At 45.1% G+C, this 16,371-nt stretch overlaps 1 protein-coding gene and 1 long non-coding RNA gene across 2 annotated transcripts in view; one reads left to right on the top strand and one right to left on the bottom strand.

Annotated features, from left to right (window-relative positions):
* Positions 1 to 16,371, bottom strand: part of TRPM2 (transient receptor potential cation channel subfamily M member 2) — a 60,617-nt gene that overhangs the window by 16,347 nt on the left and 27,899 nt on the right. The window contains exons 12-24 of the mRNA XM_054982772.1: positions 16,109 to 16,246; positions 14,798 to 14,927; positions 13,599 to 13,744; positions 11,484 to 11,596; positions 10,503 to 10,716; positions 9,544 to 9,662; positions 8,690 to 8,822; positions 8,356 to 8,527; positions 6,642 to 6,825; positions 3,735 to 3,916; positions 2,890 to 3,022; positions 2,446 to 2,533; positions 1,882 to 1,969 (exon numbers count right to left, since the gene is read on the bottom strand). Of these exons, the coding sequence (XP_054838747.1) occupies positions 1,882 to 1,969; positions 2,446 to 2,533; positions 2,890 to 3,022; positions 3,735 to 3,916; positions 6,642 to 6,825; positions 8,356 to 8,527; positions 8,690 to 8,822; positions 9,544 to 9,662; positions 10,503 to 10,716; positions 11,484 to 11,596; positions 13,599 to 13,744; positions 14,798 to 14,927; positions 16,109 to 16,246 (1,840 nt within the window). The remainder of the gene's footprint in view (positions 1 to 1,881; positions 1,970 to 2,445; positions 2,534 to 2,889; positions 3,023 to 3,734; positions 3,917 to 6,641; positions 6,826 to 8,355; positions 8,528 to 8,689; positions 8,823 to 9,543; positions 9,663 to 10,502; positions 10,717 to 11,483; positions 11,597 to 13,598; positions 13,745 to 14,797; positions 14,928 to 16,108; positions 16,247 to 16,371) is intronic.
* Positions 1,655 to 6,719, top strand: LOC129332022 (uncharacterized). Its single transcript, XR_008597305.1, has 3 exons — positions 1,655 to 1,798; positions 2,029 to 2,176; positions 6,584 to 6,719. It is a non-coding gene; the product is annotated as an uncharacterized LOC129332022 (long non-coding RNA).

Here is a 16,371-nt window from a genome sequence, read left to right as displayed (position 1 = left end):
AAAATATGTCAAATAATTGCTGGAAATGTGGGAAATATACAGGAACATTCTATCACATGTGATGGACTTGCAAAGAGGCATATAAATCTTGGACAATGGTACATGAATTATTCCTTTTAATTCCTTTTAAACCAGAGATATTTTTGTTAAACTGCGTACCAGATGAACTGAACAAAGACCAGAAATACTTCACAGTACATGCAGTAACAGCGGCCAGAATTTTATTAGCGTATTATTGGAAACATCAAATAATACCCCCGCAAGAGGAACTAATAGTGAAGATAATGGAAAATGCGGAAATGGATAAATTGACTTCATTAATGAAAGGACAAATGGAAGAAGACTTTGCTGCCCCATTGACCCCCTTCTATAATTGGATTAAAAACAAATATAAAGACCTGAATGTAGTAAATATATGAAGCCACTATTGTAAGTTATTAACAATCATAGTCAAATGATTTGTAGTATGAAAAGATGTGATATGTAGATAAGTAGAATGCTGATATAAGCAGACTATATGACTTCTTTTACCTTTTCCTCTCCCATTCCCCCTTCTCCTATTTCTACTTTTATGAGAAAACTAATAAAATATTTTTTTTTTTAAAAAAAGAACTATCTGGCATGTGTTGAGAGGAGATCCTCATGCAACGCACATTTTAAAAATATTTCACAGGCCACTCACTATATGATACTGAACACACTTAATGATTCAGATGTCAGTTCTGGGGTGGAGTAACAAAAAAAGAGAAACAACTTTCAAAGAACAATTTTTTCATTCTGCTTTAAAGGAAAAAGACACAGTCCTCTACATTCTTCTTCTTCAAACCATTCACAACAAGCTCAGAAGATGTATTGTCGAAGGCTTTCACGGCCGGAGAACGATGGTTGTTGTGGGTTTTCCGGGCTGTATTGCCGTGGTCTTGGCATTGTAGTTCCTGACGTTTCGCCAGCAGCTGTGGCTGGCATCTTCAGAGGTGTAGCACCAAAAGATAGAGATCTCTCAGTGTCACCAAGTGATCTCTATCTTTTGGTGCTACACCTCTGAAGATGCCAGCCACAGCTGCTGGCAAAACGTCAGGAACTACAATGCCAAGACCACGGCAATACAGCCTGGAAAACCCACAACAACCAAAGCTCAGAAGAGCTGGGCAAAAAAACAACTTGAGCCTGCCAATTAGCAACTGGGGTGGAGGATGAGCAGTGCATGCCAACTCAGCAGGTCCACTGCTTGCAATATATTTCGTACTCAAGTTCTAATGTCTAAATACAGGATACACACAGGATACTTATGAAAGGGCACGCAATGGCTTGATAGTGCATACTTCTTTTCAAAATAAGTACAAACAGCAACAGGAAAAGGATTGGGCTCCTTTTGCTAGAATTCTGTGGGCCAAAAAAAGACTTGATGAAGGTCACTCATCTCATTCTGTCCATAAAAGAAACTGCAATTGTGTCCTGTCACAGTTTAGAATAGGGCCACACAGAGAAGGAAGAGAGGATTTAACCCTTCCCCTGCACAGTTTCACTAATTGCTACCATGCTGTTATTAATGTTTTACAGGGGGGAAAGTCCTTTAAAAGCTCAGCATTTTTCCTTTTAACGTGCTAATAAAAGCTTGGGATGCCTGGTTTTGATTATTGAAACCGACCGGAGGTTGAAGTGTTTCCCCTTCTTGTGTGGCTGTACAATTTAACCTTTAAAGACAGGTAGTGATCTGTGACCTTCCTTGTGTCTGTTTTGCCTCCCAGAGGGAAAGCTGCAAGTGATACACATGTGCCCTGAGGAAGCAACAAGACAGGTACGTATTCTGTATTTAGGTACTGGAACCAAAGTACTTTTAAGAAGTGTCCCTTGTACTTACACTCTTGTAGTCAGACATACCCATAATGGGAGCATCTTCCTCCAGTCCAAAACCACTGCTAGAGAGTGAGTGAACAATCCATTGCAGGGCCTTGGCAGACTGGAACATCTAGAGATCAAATCAAACTTGTTAATTCTTCTCTAACCAATCTGCAACTCTGTCCACAGGAGGAAATAGTCATTGAGGAACTCTACATCCCAAGAAGGATCTCGGGCATACACTTTATTTGGAGAGAGGGGTTGTTCAAGACACACTTTCTAAAGCTGGTAAAGCATTCAAATGGGGTCTCCCTGAGAGATTAATCTCTCAGCACAGGTGGGTTGATTAATTATGTGGACAGAAAATTCATTCTACTTCCTGCCTCTTTACTACTTATAGGACATAGAAAAGTTGGAATGTCAGAATCTGGAGAGATTCTTCTTTTGTATGAAAATATATTAAATAATCCAGCAAGTCATATGATTTGCAAGATTGGGTAATTCGACCCCAATTTGCTCCCCACCCATTCCAGTTCTCAGACAGGGCTGCCTTCTTCTCAGACTGAACCACCTTCCATATCAGCTTTCAACTTTAGCTAGTCTTACCTGCTCCTCTAGATATGCCAGCCTCTGCTTCATCAGCCCTGCACTTTTCACCCGATCAAGGTCTAATGTTTCTGTTAGAATATCCACCCTAAAAAAGATTTGAGTTCAAGGCATGGGTTTCTATGGAAAGCTGCCAGGTCATCTCAGCTTCCTTTTTTCGGGTAAGCTTAAAGCCCTGTTCAGGATGTACTTCTCTCATTGCACTCAGGCATACCCGTCCCTCATCTTCCACTTGTACAGTTAAACTGGCATGTAGGTTCATGACAGGCCAACTGGGATAGTGTGGGAGCTGTAGTGGGGTAGTTATCCCAAGGCATGAACCAGCGGGGCTGTTGAACCCTCCCAAGCTCTTTTGAGTGATGCCATCGTATGGTTGCTTGGAGCTGGACAGCCAGTTGATCTGGTATTGGTGACTGAGCTTAGCCAAGGAAAAGCAGCCCTCACCTCTTGGCAATATCCTGGATCTTCTGTTCAGTGTTCTGCTTCTGTTGGCACTGCTGGTGCTGCAAGTAGTTTTCCTTCAGGTACATCTCCCAAGACAAGAGTGATGCCTCTTCATTCTTCTCGAGTTTCTGTTCTGCAGGCCAAATAGGAAAAGGAAAGCAGAGGAAATGACTGGAGGGTCTAGCCAACCAAGTGACTGAAAAGGGGCATGCGTAGTTAGAGGCACATTCTCCTACTCTGGTTGAATGCGAGTTCTCCTTTGAGACAGCCAAGCCTTGCAGCCCCTATGTTTGCTTGTGAACTTGGTGTCTGCTTCTGCCAGTGGCCCTTTTGGGTGCCTCTCTCCATATGCCTTGGCCTCCATATGGTGGCATTGGGCAACAGGGGTACTTCATCTGTTGCCACAGGCTGCTCAGAGGCAGATATTGCAGAGGGCATCGATTTAAGTGGCACAAACCAATGTGGAGGAATTTTGTTTCCTTCCCCCCAAACAGTCAGGAAGAACTGGGGGTGGGATAAATTGAGAAAAGCCTAGTATAGAGAATTTTGTAGTTAAGGAAGCTGCATTGTCAAAGTAGAGCTTCTCAAAAGCCTGACATTGTGGAGCAAACAAGACTGGAATTGGGAGGGTGTCCCTCCAACTACAAGGGAGGAAGTCTCAGCCAGTTAGGATGTCTTCCTCCACAGATGGAGAATCACTTTCCTAGTCTCCTCTTCCCATTTCTTCCAGTATCAATGAGTGACACATCACCATAAGAAGGTCACAAAAGACCATGTGCCTGGAGCATAGGCCAAACTGATCCCCAACACTGTTCCAGTGAGATCCCAAACAACAAGCTTCTTACTGAGCTGCTTGTGACGCGTGGCTGGCTTCCGGAGAAGTACCCGCTTGACAAAAAGCTGCAAGTGGTTAAAGAGGATGAAGGGCGGTGGAGCAGGGGGCCTGCCATGGTACTCCTCAATCAGGTCATGACGTTGAAACTTCCAGATCTGATCTGTGTGCTCTTGCACCTGTTGGAATGTGTAGCTGGGACAGAAGGAGAGGGCAAAGATTAGCTCTGCCACACATTGCTTGTAACCTATGTATCCCACCAGCACCCAGAGGTAGCAGAAGTCATCCCCTAAATATCCTGTCAGTAGGAGTGGAATGGATGGGCCTTGCAGAAGCACATTCCCAACGAGATTACTGGAAGAACTTAATGGTATCAATGACATGTTGACTCAGTGTGCAGCAGCAGTGAAAAGGGAAAATTCTGGGCTAGGGATTGGAATGAGTGTGGTGTAGTGGTTAAAATGCTGGATATGGGGGACCTGGGTTCGAATCCTCCCTCTGCCATGAAAGCTTGCTGGGTGACCTTGGGCCAGTCACACATTCTCAGCCTAACCTACCTCACACAGTTGTTATGAGAATAAAAAGGAGGAAAGGAGAACAATGTAAGTCGCCACTAGGGATAAAGGCAGTAATATAGATCTATGGTGCAACCACAACTGGAATATTGTGTTGGCTCCTGAATCAAAAAGATATTTATTTTTATTTATTTATTTAAAACATTTCTATGCTGCCTTTCCATCCAACTAGAATCCCCAAGGTGGTAAACATAAAAACATGAATTTGATTGGCAGTAGACTGAGGACAGACAAAATGAAGTACTTCACAGCCACTAGTTGTAGTGATAATCACTGGTCTAGATGTCTTTAAAAAGAGATTACACAAATTCATGGAAGATGGATCCATCCAGGGCTCATTTCGAGGCGGAACGCACAGGAACGCAGTTCCGGCAGTTCTCCAAAGAGGAACCCTGCATATCTCTAGCCATAGTCAGAAGTATATTAGGACTTGATGATTTCCTAAGGACAAAGAGGCCCTGCCCACCTGACTCTTGGCCATTTTGGGCCTGTTTCAGCTTGGATTGGTGCCGAAATGGCCTGGATTTGGCCTCTGATGGGTGGTGGGTCACTCTCCCATTCATCAGCGGCCCAATCCTGACCATTTTGGGCCCCTTTTCAGCCATTTTCAGCCCCTTTTTGCCATTTTGGGCCCACTTTTATTCCTGAATGGTCAGGATTGGGTCCAAAACAGCCAGAATAGGTGATGCCAGGAAGCGTGGGATACGCAAATCAGTTATACTAATGACACACGGCAATGGCAAGAGGCGTGGCATATGCTAATGAGTTATGCTAATGAGTTATGCTAATGAGTTCCTCCAGCTCTTTTTCTACAAAATGACCCCTGGATCCATCAATGGCTTTTTAGCCATGATGCGTGGAACCTCCATGTTCAGAGGCAGTAACCTTTGAATACAAGAGAAGGATGGCAATACCAGGAACAGGCCTTGGCTGGTAACTGTGTGAAACAGGGTGTTGAACTAGATAGAGCATTGGTTTTATCGAGCATTGCTGTTCTTATTTTATAGAAAGGTACGTTGGATTTACCAAGAAAAAATTCCTTCTCATTGACCTGGCTCTGTTCCAGCCCTAGACACAAAATAAAACAATGGTGAAGCTTTCCAAACTCTGGTCAAGAGGGCTTATCCTACCAAGGTTTATACCCATGTGCCAGAGTTCCAAAAAAACCTGAACCATAACTGAAGGAGGGGCTCCTGCCATTTGTAGGCCCAGCTTCTCTTCTTGCCCTCAGTCACAGATAGCCTCCTCCACTGAGACAGAACTTCCCATGACTCCCCCCCCCGCCACACTGAGGTGATGTCCTCAGCCTTTTGTCTGATCCAATCCCAGAGGCATTTTTGGCCTCCTGAGTAGACATGGGCATGAACAGGAAAAAACCCCAAACATGCTGTTAGTTGTTCGTGGCCATCCATGAACAATGAACATTGACAAACCTCACCTGTTTAATCAACATGTTTGTTGTTCATGGGGGCCCCCACTTAGCCCCCCCTCCCTCCAACCCACTTACCTGGCCCTTTAAAGGGCCCTGCCGCCTGCCAGCTGATAAAGGGCCCTGTCCTGCCACTTGCAAGTGGCAGGGCCCTTTAAACATCCCACAACCCCCAGCCCCCACCCCCCCTTGCACCACCCCTGCGCCGCCGGGCTGCTGTGGCGCGGTGCAAGAGGGGCGGGGAGATTATCCCCGTCCCTCTCGCACCAGGAGAGCTGGTGCTGCCGGGCTGCTGTGGCCCGGTGCGAGAGGGGTGGGGAGATTCTGTCTGTCCCTCTCGCACTGGGAAAGCCGGTGCTGCCGGGCTACTGTGGCCCAGTGTGAGAGGGGTGGGGAGATTCTGCCCGTCCCTCTTGCACCGGGAGAGCGGGCGCTACTGGGTGGGATCCATGGGTCTCTCCCTTTCCTGTTATTTTCTGTTCCTGTTATTGGAAAAAACTGGACTGTCTGCTGGAAGCTACTTTGGGGGGTTACAACTCACAAGCCAGAAGGAAAGCCAGAAGGAGTTCAGACAGTCCATGCCTATGTTGCCAGGGGAATTGATTGAAAGACGCCAGACTGTCTGGCTTGATGAATGGCTGACAAATGAGGCTTGCAACGACCACTTGTTTGTTTAGAATGGGGCTTCACGAACAACTTGTTTGTGAACAGCAGATTGGGTTGTTCGTGGCTTTTTTTTTTGTTCGTATTGCTGTTCGTGCCCATCTCTACTCCTGAGTTTATGGCCATCATAACACTTGAGCAGATTCAGGAGCAGTGATGCATTATTCTATCTCTTTTTCCTCCTGTCTGCTTTAGATCACTCTGGGGCAGTAAGAAGGCAACAGCACAACAGGACACTAAACATGGAACTCACTTGAACATGGCAATGAGGAGATTGAGGAGGAGAATATTGGTGAAGAGAAGATACAGGCAGAGCAAGATGACCGTCAGCCATTCAGGGAAAATGGGCTGCTGATTGGACTCATTGTTCTCAGGGCATTTGGGCTTGTATGGGTCAGTCCCATTCGGGCTGCACTGATCCATGTTGAAGTTCACTCCTGAGATAAAAATGTTTTGAAACCAATGAATGCTAAGGTATCCCAACAACAGACGACGCCCGCTACTTTTATTGGTCGTTCAGTGTGTTCCGAATTCTAGTTTCTATAACACATAACAATAGGTTCTGTTATTAGAGATTAGGTACATTAGTGGGTTTTGGAGAGGTGGAATAAATGAGTCTGTCCTACATGAGCGGACTGAATTGTCAATAGTGCACAGGATGACTCACAGCATCATTCACTTTCCTTCCTCTCTTAAGAAATGTGCTGCTTCTAAACCATTGCTGGAGACAAATCGGAAGATCTCCTCTCCTGGGGATCCATAGCTGCTCAGAGCACTATTTATAGCTGTGCTCTGAAAACAAGAGCTGAGGAGCACAGTAATGCAGCTGCCCTGGGCCTAAGAAAGAAATCTCCATAATTTTCACGTCATTTGATCAGGCTAGAACTGGCTTAATACAGGCAGCTCCCCAGGTTAATTTTCTCAACATATGGTAACAGCACAGTTTCTAAAAAATAGTAGGTAGCCTTTTTGATCCATAGTGAAATCCAAAAACAGAAGTCATGTAATATTTGGCTTTCATTAAGACCAACCAAAATGACACAACACATTGTGAAAGCTTTTGAGTTCTCTAGAATCTTCATCAGGCTAGATGTCAAAAAAAACAAGGGGGGGGGCGGTGGTTGATCTCTAGATCATGGTTTTGAGGCCTCTCTGCAGGTGGCTGTAGATGGTATGTTTCCACATGGGCATGCATTCGCTTTAAGATGCTCTGCGCAGTCACACGACAGCTGAGGGGAAGTGTGTTTTTTTTATTAAAAAAAGAGAGCTCAAATGAGCTCAGAATGGTGCCACAAAGGGAGAGAGAACTCCTGCCTTTCCCTGAAGCCATTTTCCTGCATGACAATGGCACAAGGGGGGAGGGGCATTATTTTGCCGACTTTCCTGGACAGATTCTCCTCATGAAGCTGCAAAATAAGTGAAAGAACTCCGCTCACACACAGTTTTCATGTGAGAAAACAGAAGTGGGAAAAGGGCAGGAGGCTTTTTTTAAAAAAAAGAAGCCGTTCCCTTCAGCTGCCATGTGACTGCAGGGAGCATGTTAAAACCAGTGCATGCCCATGCAGAAATGTATCATCTAATGTCACCCTATAGGATGCAAGATCCTTTGTTTTCAACGGGCATGGGATATGGCCATCTGGTATCAAGTTGCGCCCTTAGTATGCTGAGAAGAAGAAAGAACAGATGTCATTCAGTTGAAAATATAATGGATACGTTCATCATGAATTCTGTTATATCACAACAGAATGTGCAGGACAGCTGCCATTATCACAATGATCATAGGCCTACTCACCGATCACTCTCACACCATTGCTTCATCTCTACAGCTTTTGTGTGTTGTGAAATTAGTCCAAGCCCTCCCCTCATTAGGCTAGCCATGGGCCATTTGGGGTTGTTTGAGTATAGTCTTAATAATGAAGGTTTCAAAAATGCCCCTGGGTAGCCTACAGAGCAAAACAATTCTATACCATCAATGTATGAAGGAATCTGCCCAAATATCGTCAAGTAAGAATGGTAAACGACGCCTCGAAAGAGCCAGTCCACACGCTTCTCATTATGGATCAGTATGGCTTGCTTGGCCACTCCAAAGGACACGACCCAGACAGCCAAGAGGAAGAGGAAGAAAAAGACATCCTTCATCTGCAAATCCACAAGAGAACACAGGAATAAAATCATATTTGCCCTGACAGCAACTGTGGTCATGGCTCTGCCACTCTCAGCAGGAAATGAAGGGCAGGCATTGCATGCAGACACAGCGGGGCTTCCAAAAATGATGTATTACCAGTAGAAACAGCAACTTACCATCCTCTTTACTATGATGATTTTGGGTCCTAGAGTTTTACTGACTGTGAAAATGTGCATTAAACGCAGGCAGAAGATAATAAAAGCCAGAGACAGTATGATTCTTCCGGGATATAAAGTGGCTGTGATCCATCTTAGTGCAGAGTAAGGAAATGAAAAGCATATTTATTAACTGGTCCATTTCACGCTCTTCTATATTCAGAGGACGTGGTACAAATATATTCCCAAACATGTGGAGGCCTGATTTTCAAGAGATGCAGACATCTGCCCCATTACCTCCCATGCAGCAACTAGCAAAGAGGAATATGCATATCCTCTAGCTCCAATAGCTCTGGGACCTAAGGTATGCATAGCTCAGCAGCCAAGAGATTAAAATGGCCCTTGAGAAACAGAAGAGACCAGGATTAAGGAGGAACTGGATTGAGACTTCCTGGAGGTGGGCCTTAAGAAAGACTGCATGGGAAAAGAATAGCTGGAGAAGCAAAAGAAGTAGGTGACTTAACCAGCAATTCCAGCCCCTGTCAATTGACTAAGAAGGCCATCAAGGGAAACCGCAGCATATTAATGGGTATCAGCTTGATGTAAATGCAGTTTCCCCATAAGTGAAACCAGAAATGAAAACCACCCCAAAGTTAAAGAGGCAAAAACAGAATGCAGGTGCAACCCTGATGTCCAGGCATCTGGAAACCTAAGAAATGGACAAAAAATGAGCCAAACATTATATAATATTTTCAGCAGATCCCAGCATTGAGACTTAAAAGAAACAAATACTATGCTGATACAACCCCTGAAAATGTCTTGTTCTTTTCATTTTTCAGAAAAAAGTACTTTGGTACCATTGCACAGTAACTCACCTGCATGTCAGTCCAGCTATAAAGATGAGGATGGCACAAAGATCCAATTTGTTCCAGAAATCATTGAGGTACAAGGAAACCATTTTCAGGAACCCAAACCCATCAGGATCATAAAAAAGCTGAGAGAAGAGGGATGGTTTTGTCGTGTCAATAAAGACAATGCTATTAGGGCTTTCTAAACAGAATTGTTTATTCATTGGCCCCTAAAGCATGGAAGCAGACTGCAATGCTTAATGGGATCATGGTACACGTTCCTACTGAATAAAGAGAAGCAGGATCCATCCAAGAAAAGCTGGGGGGAGATGTGTACCTGCCTTAATTCCATACATTTCTGCTGAGACTACAGGATTTTTAATACAGGTCAGATAAATATCTAAGCAGTAAAACAGAAATGTGCCCAGCAAAATGTAATGAATTGCTGGCTCCTTTCTTTCCCTTCCCACCACACATAGTATGAAAAAAAACCCAATTAAACCTACAAAAGTCAGTTTGAGGTAGTCACAGAGGTAACTGCAGAGTAAAATGAACTCCACTTCAGCATCTGAAGTGCTTAACATACAAACGCTTATGCTAAACTAAATTTAATTAGTCTAAAGAGATATGACTTCATTCATACTTCAAAACAGATTCCAGACAGATGTGAGAATCGCTACTTCAAAAAACCCTTAGAATATTAAAAAAGAAGATTGCATACTTTGGGGATTGAGGGGATACCTATTGATTCAGAATGTATGGAACTGGCAGTACTGCTTGTTGTAACCACTGACACTCATCAGAAGTAATCAGCGTGAAGAGTCAGAGACCATATTTCACAATGTAACAATTACAAATTCCCCGCATAATAAAACAATTGTTTAAGAAGGCCTTAAGCTTGAGGCAACAGTCCAAAGAAGCCAAAGAGCCCTCCTTTTTGATTGCACTGCCACCAGTGATTCTTATATGCTCAGAGCAGCCAATACCTGTCGTGTTTCCTCGCACACCAGGGAAAAAAGCCAGAAATAGATGACATACTCCCGCCAGGATGGGACTGGCTGAAAATCAACCATCAGCACATAGGCAAAGAGCCAGAGGAAGCTGAAGTAGGACAGAATGTTGAGGTGGAAGATGACCACGGGAGCAGTGAAGAAGGCTCGGAAGCGAGTCAGGCAAGTCATTGGCTGGAGCCTTTTCTCTCTGTGGAAAGGAAGGAAATGAGAAAGAACAACTTGAGTAGAGATGACTGCCACAGGGATTTCATATCTTTGCAGGACTCTGCCATATCTAGCTATGTGGTCAGAGCTGAAGTGCTAACAGGGTAATTCTTATTATGTCCTTTGGCTTCAAGTCTTGACTGCCCGGGTTTTAGGATAGCTGCTCAAAGAGCAGTCAGTCCTAGACCTCACCTCTAGTCACCAGCAAGGGCACATCTTATGGATGAAGACCATGCTATAAGAGGTAAATTCATGTGCAGCACTGTAAGGAAATCCTAAATTTAAGGTCTAAGTCCTCGTAAGATGGCTGAACCCTGGTTGTAAGTGTTGGTGAGGTTTTGGCCTAGTTAAGAATGTGCTGACTAAGTGAATTGAAGACACCTGCAGAGTAGTCTCTGTTTCCTAAAGATTCAGCCTTGAGAGACTGTCTTACAGAGCCAATATCTACATGCTTTGCCAACACTCCTTAAGTCAATATGCTGAAATTTTGTTTAAGTCTTTGTCTGGCTTCATAGCTTGCACGTGGATATACCCAGAGTGAACCCAGAGACTGAAAAGTCTCACAAACTAATGAACAGGAACTCCTCTCCTGCTTGATTGCTGTGAGTGGCTGTCATCAGTGCCCAGAATCGGAAGGTTGAGGGTCCTTGTTTGTGCATTGTGGTGACACACACACACACACACACACATACACACAGAACCTTCCATCGAGGACAGACCTGAAAGCTCAGCACTGTGCTCTTCAAATACCTGAATGTGACGAGGCCAGTGTAGAGCAGGGGGAAGAACAGCATGCACAGGATAACTCGACATATTCCATTATCAACGCTCATCTTCCCCCACCAGACTTTGGTTAAAAAGGCCTGCAAAGGAGAGAGGAGTATTATGAGAACAAAGTGCCATACAGGCTGGGGCTTGCTCCTAAATCCTATACAATATGGCAGACAGAAGGTGAAGGATGGGATGCTCTTTCTATAGGGACATTCCATGGTGGGTTTTATGCCACAGAATAAGGAGGACCTCCCCACACACTGCATCCAGAGGAGAGTGTGTTCCAGCCATGGCTGAGTAAGACCAGGTTCTGAGCGCTGCCTTCCGCTGTGGCCCAGCACAAGAGCCTGGCTAAGAAGCTTGACTTGACTACTGCACCCCTGAGTGACCACCTGCCTCCCTGTTTGTAACCTGGGATTATGAGTGGGTGCCCAGCAGCCCTTTTCTCTGGTAATGACTCCAGCTGTTCACTCCTGGATTCCTGAGTATCCAGACAATGTTTTCCCAACCACTGCATACACCTTTGTTTCCAGTTATTCTCCCAATTTTTGAAGCTTCTTTAGCTCCATTTTTATATAAACAGATGTAGGTATTAACTGCTGCAGTGCTATTGTTTGGTGGTGTGGCTTGTGATGTGCTGGGTGACGGTGTGCAGTTGGCCTGACTCTTTCCATTTCCTGGCTAAAAGTGGAGTTCTAAGCAGAGTTATAAATTTCTACATCCATTACAGTCAATGAGTGCAGAATGGTGTAATTCTGTTTAAGACTGCACTGTAATTCTCCACCAGTAACTATTCTAAAATGCTTTTCAGAATGCCTGCATGTGAAGTTGGAGTGGTTCAGATACAGTTTCAAGGCAAAGGGAAATGAAACTAATCAGCATATGTCTATTTCCCCCATTGCCTTGAAATGCAGAGGTGATGAAGCAAAACTGTACTTTCAAAATATTAAATTATGTATGACGAACTAGGCTGTAGCAGTGGCAGTAACTAGCGATGGGGCTGAGATTTGAACTGCAGGACTTTTGGAATACAAACTCAGTTGGAAATGACTCACCCTAATGCCAGATTAAGCCCCAACCCTTCCAGATTGGGGCCTGGGCTCCTATTAGCTTGCATTCCGTTCCTGGCCACATGACTAGTCCCTCCCTCCTTTCCCTTCCCTGCTCTCCTCCAAATTTCATGGCAAGGGTTACAGCAACGGGTGGCTGGGCCTAAGAGCCTTAGGGAACTACATTTCTCAGAGCTACTTGAATCTGGCATGCTGCTCTTACAGCATGCTAGGCAGCCTGGCACAAGCAGGGAGGAAGAAGCAGAGGAGGAGACCCGGCTGCCACTGTGTCAGCCCCCAAAGCCAGGCAGGTCTGGGAAAAGAAAAGGGAAGGTGGCAACAGCCTATGTACAAAAAATCCATGGTGGTGAGAGGATTTTGTGATCTTTCTTAACATGCACTTTAAGGGTTTTGTTTATTTCTCTGACAGCTTGTTAAAAAACTGCAAAAAGCAAGAGTAAATTGAGCTGACTCAAGAGGAGGTCCCTTGTCACTAGATGTCACAACACACTACTTTTAATTTGGAAAGAAAAAGTGACATTGAGAAGGCTGGCTTCCCTTCAGCCATGTAGTCAGTCCTGTAGACTCAAGGGAGAGAAAGAAGAAACTGAGAAGCTGCTCATTATTTCATTTCACTTTACCTTCTTCTGCCATGAAACAGCAGCAAAAGTGACTTGGGAGCTCTTATGAGATAAAGGATAGGCAAGCAAAGCAGCAGCAGTTGGTAGGAACTCTAGTTAAGGGGAGAGTGATTTTTTCTATCCCTAGAGAAGCTGCAGCGGCAGCACTGGCAATGGAAGGCACTCTTTACATGGAAAGAGGCAAGTTCCTCCACCAGCAGCAGTAGAGATGCACCCTCTAATAAAAGGCAGGAGGATAATGTTTCCTTAGCATACTTGTCCCTTTTGGAAAAGACACAAGGATGACATAACACACAACCACCACTACATTGGCTTAGCTCTTGTACAGTAATACCGAAACAACATTGCTTTTTTGGTGGTGTCATCTGGAAGCACCCCAAGCACCCCAAGCAAGTGAATCATACCTGGATTCCCCCATGAGACACAAACTTCATATCTTTAGCCTCCAGGGCTAGCTGCAGGCAGGTGGTTTTGCCCCAAGCATCAGATACACGGATCAGGAGCTTTTGGGCTCTTTCTTCGTCCTTCCGGTGGCATTCAGTGAAAACACCTAGAAAAACAATAGGGGTTAGAGACATTTATTACTTTTAAGGCACCTGCTGCCTTCACATGGATTTTCAGCATGAGCACTGCTTGTGCTGCCACGTATGAACACCATGTGATACACACAGTGTGTAGACCAGAAACAGAAGGTGCAAACCCAGTGTGTGTGGCTGGAATCAAAGAGTTTGAGAAGGAAGGAAGGAAACAGAGTGGAAGGAAAGGGCACTTCCAAGACTTGGGAAGGGGATGGGCTTAAAGATTTAACTATATAATACATTTCCCCCAGGTCACCTCCAGTTCTGGTTGGCAGATGTGTTGCCTCCCAGGTGTTGTCATCCTCATTCACACTGGGGCTACGCATGTGAAGAGAGGAGTCTTAAACCTTCCTTCCAGTGCCATTTTCCCAAGAGCCTGTTGGAGCCTGTTGGAGGCTCTCTGTATATTGTTGCAGCAGTGTCGTTTTCCTCAAAAGGGCAAATAGCAGCTCTTTGGGGCCATTTCAGGTCAGTGGGGGGACACATTGAAGCCTCCTCTACTTGTCCACTGTGGTACCAATCAAAATTGGGCCCCTGCATGCCTGGAAATTGAGCTCCTAGCAGGGAACCTGTGATTCACATCAGAGTGAAAGGCCTCAGGATGGACCCAGACATGACCCAAAGACTGTGCAACATATAGTTAAGCCTTATTAGTTGCACTCTGGCTTCTGACTGCTGACTCCAGTGCCCACCTGTGGTTTAGAGCATTGCTGAATGAGCAACTACATAAAATGTGCCACATTTCAGGCTGAATCAAACCGCTGGAATCTATATGACTGTAGTTTGAACTCCAGTTTTTTGTGAGATAATGCCATAGCAAAAGGAATTCTAGGCCAGAATTTAGCAGTTTGCTCTCTAAAGGATACTTGGGTTGGGACGGAGCTGCATGAGGCCAACGCAGTATAAAGGGGGGAAAGGACTGAAGCAGTCTGGGACATGGCAACTCAGCTGCCTGTTCAGAAACAAGAGAACAGAGTTGCTCTTAGGCCCACACCTGAAGCTGAACCACCTGAGCTCTGACTCACCAATGGCTCGGTGTTCATACTCCTCTGCCAGGGTCAGCATTTCTTCTGTGGTGTCAGTGTCATCCTCTTCTTTGGACAACTCCTTCAGTATCTTGCTGCAGGCCAAAGCTGCTGCAGTGCAGTCCTGGCTCTGCAGCAAAATAACTCCAATTAGCAAGAACATGATACTTCTCCGGCCCTGGGTTGACTGCGTACCCTTCTGCAGTCTAAGCTTTTGGAAGGGAGGATGCTTTTTAAGCACAGATCACCCTTCCCGCTCCTGATCTGCTGGCACCTTTGCAATTCTCTGCTTCCCAACTTCTCTAGAATCTGGTTATGGGCAGGTGACCCCCCCCCACTGTATGTGCCAATCAGTGGCATGCCGGACCAGCTTGCTCAGCATGCAGGGCTGGTTCTCTGCCCAAGCAGACAAGGTGAAACCTTGAGATCCTGGCAGCACTGATAGGGCACAGCATGCTCTTTGTGTCTGGCTAAGTATCTATCTATGCATTTTTATTCTGCCTTTCTGCCAAAGAGTTCCAGGTACTGTGCATAGCTCTCCCCTGCCAATTTACCCCCACAACACTGTTTTCTGGTAGAACAGGCAGAGAGAGTGCCTAAGGGTACTTGTCATCCAATAGACTCAACGTGTACTAGGGACTGGAACTCAGATCTTGCAGGTCCTGGTCCAACACTCTAACAACCTCTACATCACATTGACTATCATCCAACCTTTTGCCAGTCCCTGTCTCTCCTCCCCCGTTTGTTTGCTAGAGCAGCAACATCTTCACATATAGAGATGGAAGGGGTGGCACTCAGGCCAAACAGGTTGTCTACCCTTGTCCAGTTCTCACCAATGAAGTAAACGTGTGTTTGATCTATTCCACATGTCAGCTTCAGACTGCTAACATAAATGAACAGTTTTCAATACAAACCAATGAACCAACAGAACCCTGAAAGCAGAATTCTAGCAGGTCAGAAAGAATTTTTTTCCTTGACAACTAGTTTTCTATCTGGAGGATTTTTTTTCAAATGGAAGAACAGTAAGTCACTTGCATCTCCATTTGCAGTGTCCAGAGACAGTTTTAGCACCTCAGTGAGACAAAGCAAAACCTAAGTCTCTTTGCAAAGGTATCCCCACTGTCGAGGGTACCCCCATTACCTCTCACTAGGGGGGAAATTGCTAGCTGTATCAGTGAAGGTCACTTGTCTTGGAGGCAGAGCTAAGGGAAATCCACAAGGCTATGTTTACTATACTGAAGTCTCTCTCACAAGAACGTTTGAGGTGAGTACAGTCCTGTCTGGATACAGCTTGGGAAAACAAGTCTTTACCTGAGCCCAGATGATTTCAGCCAATTCTCTGCGGTTTTGGACAACTGCCCAAATGAGCAAGTCTCTCACGGGATCCATGGTGAATGTGACACGGCCAGTGGAACGCTTGTAGAGGGATCGAAGACTCACCCCTTGTACCTACAGAAAAGGAAATTGTTGTAAAAGTTGGAGGCAGACAACAGCCACTAAGGAAGCTGAAGGGACTCTGACAGAGGCCTGGTTGCCCATGAAGAGAGGCAGCTTTTACACAAAGATGTTTTTCC

The sequence above is a fragment of the Eublepharis macularius genome, chromosome 6, assembly GCF_028583425.1.
Source record: "Eublepharis macularius isolate TG4126 chromosome 6, MPM_Emac_v1.0, whole genome shotgun sequence".
NCBI classification, from domain to species: Eukaryota; Metazoa; Chordata; class Lepidosauria; order Squamata; family Eublepharidae; genus Eublepharis; species Eublepharis macularius.
The sequence above is the reverse complement of the archived record's forward strand: the minus strand, read 5'-3'. Positions and strand labels throughout refer to the sequence as shown.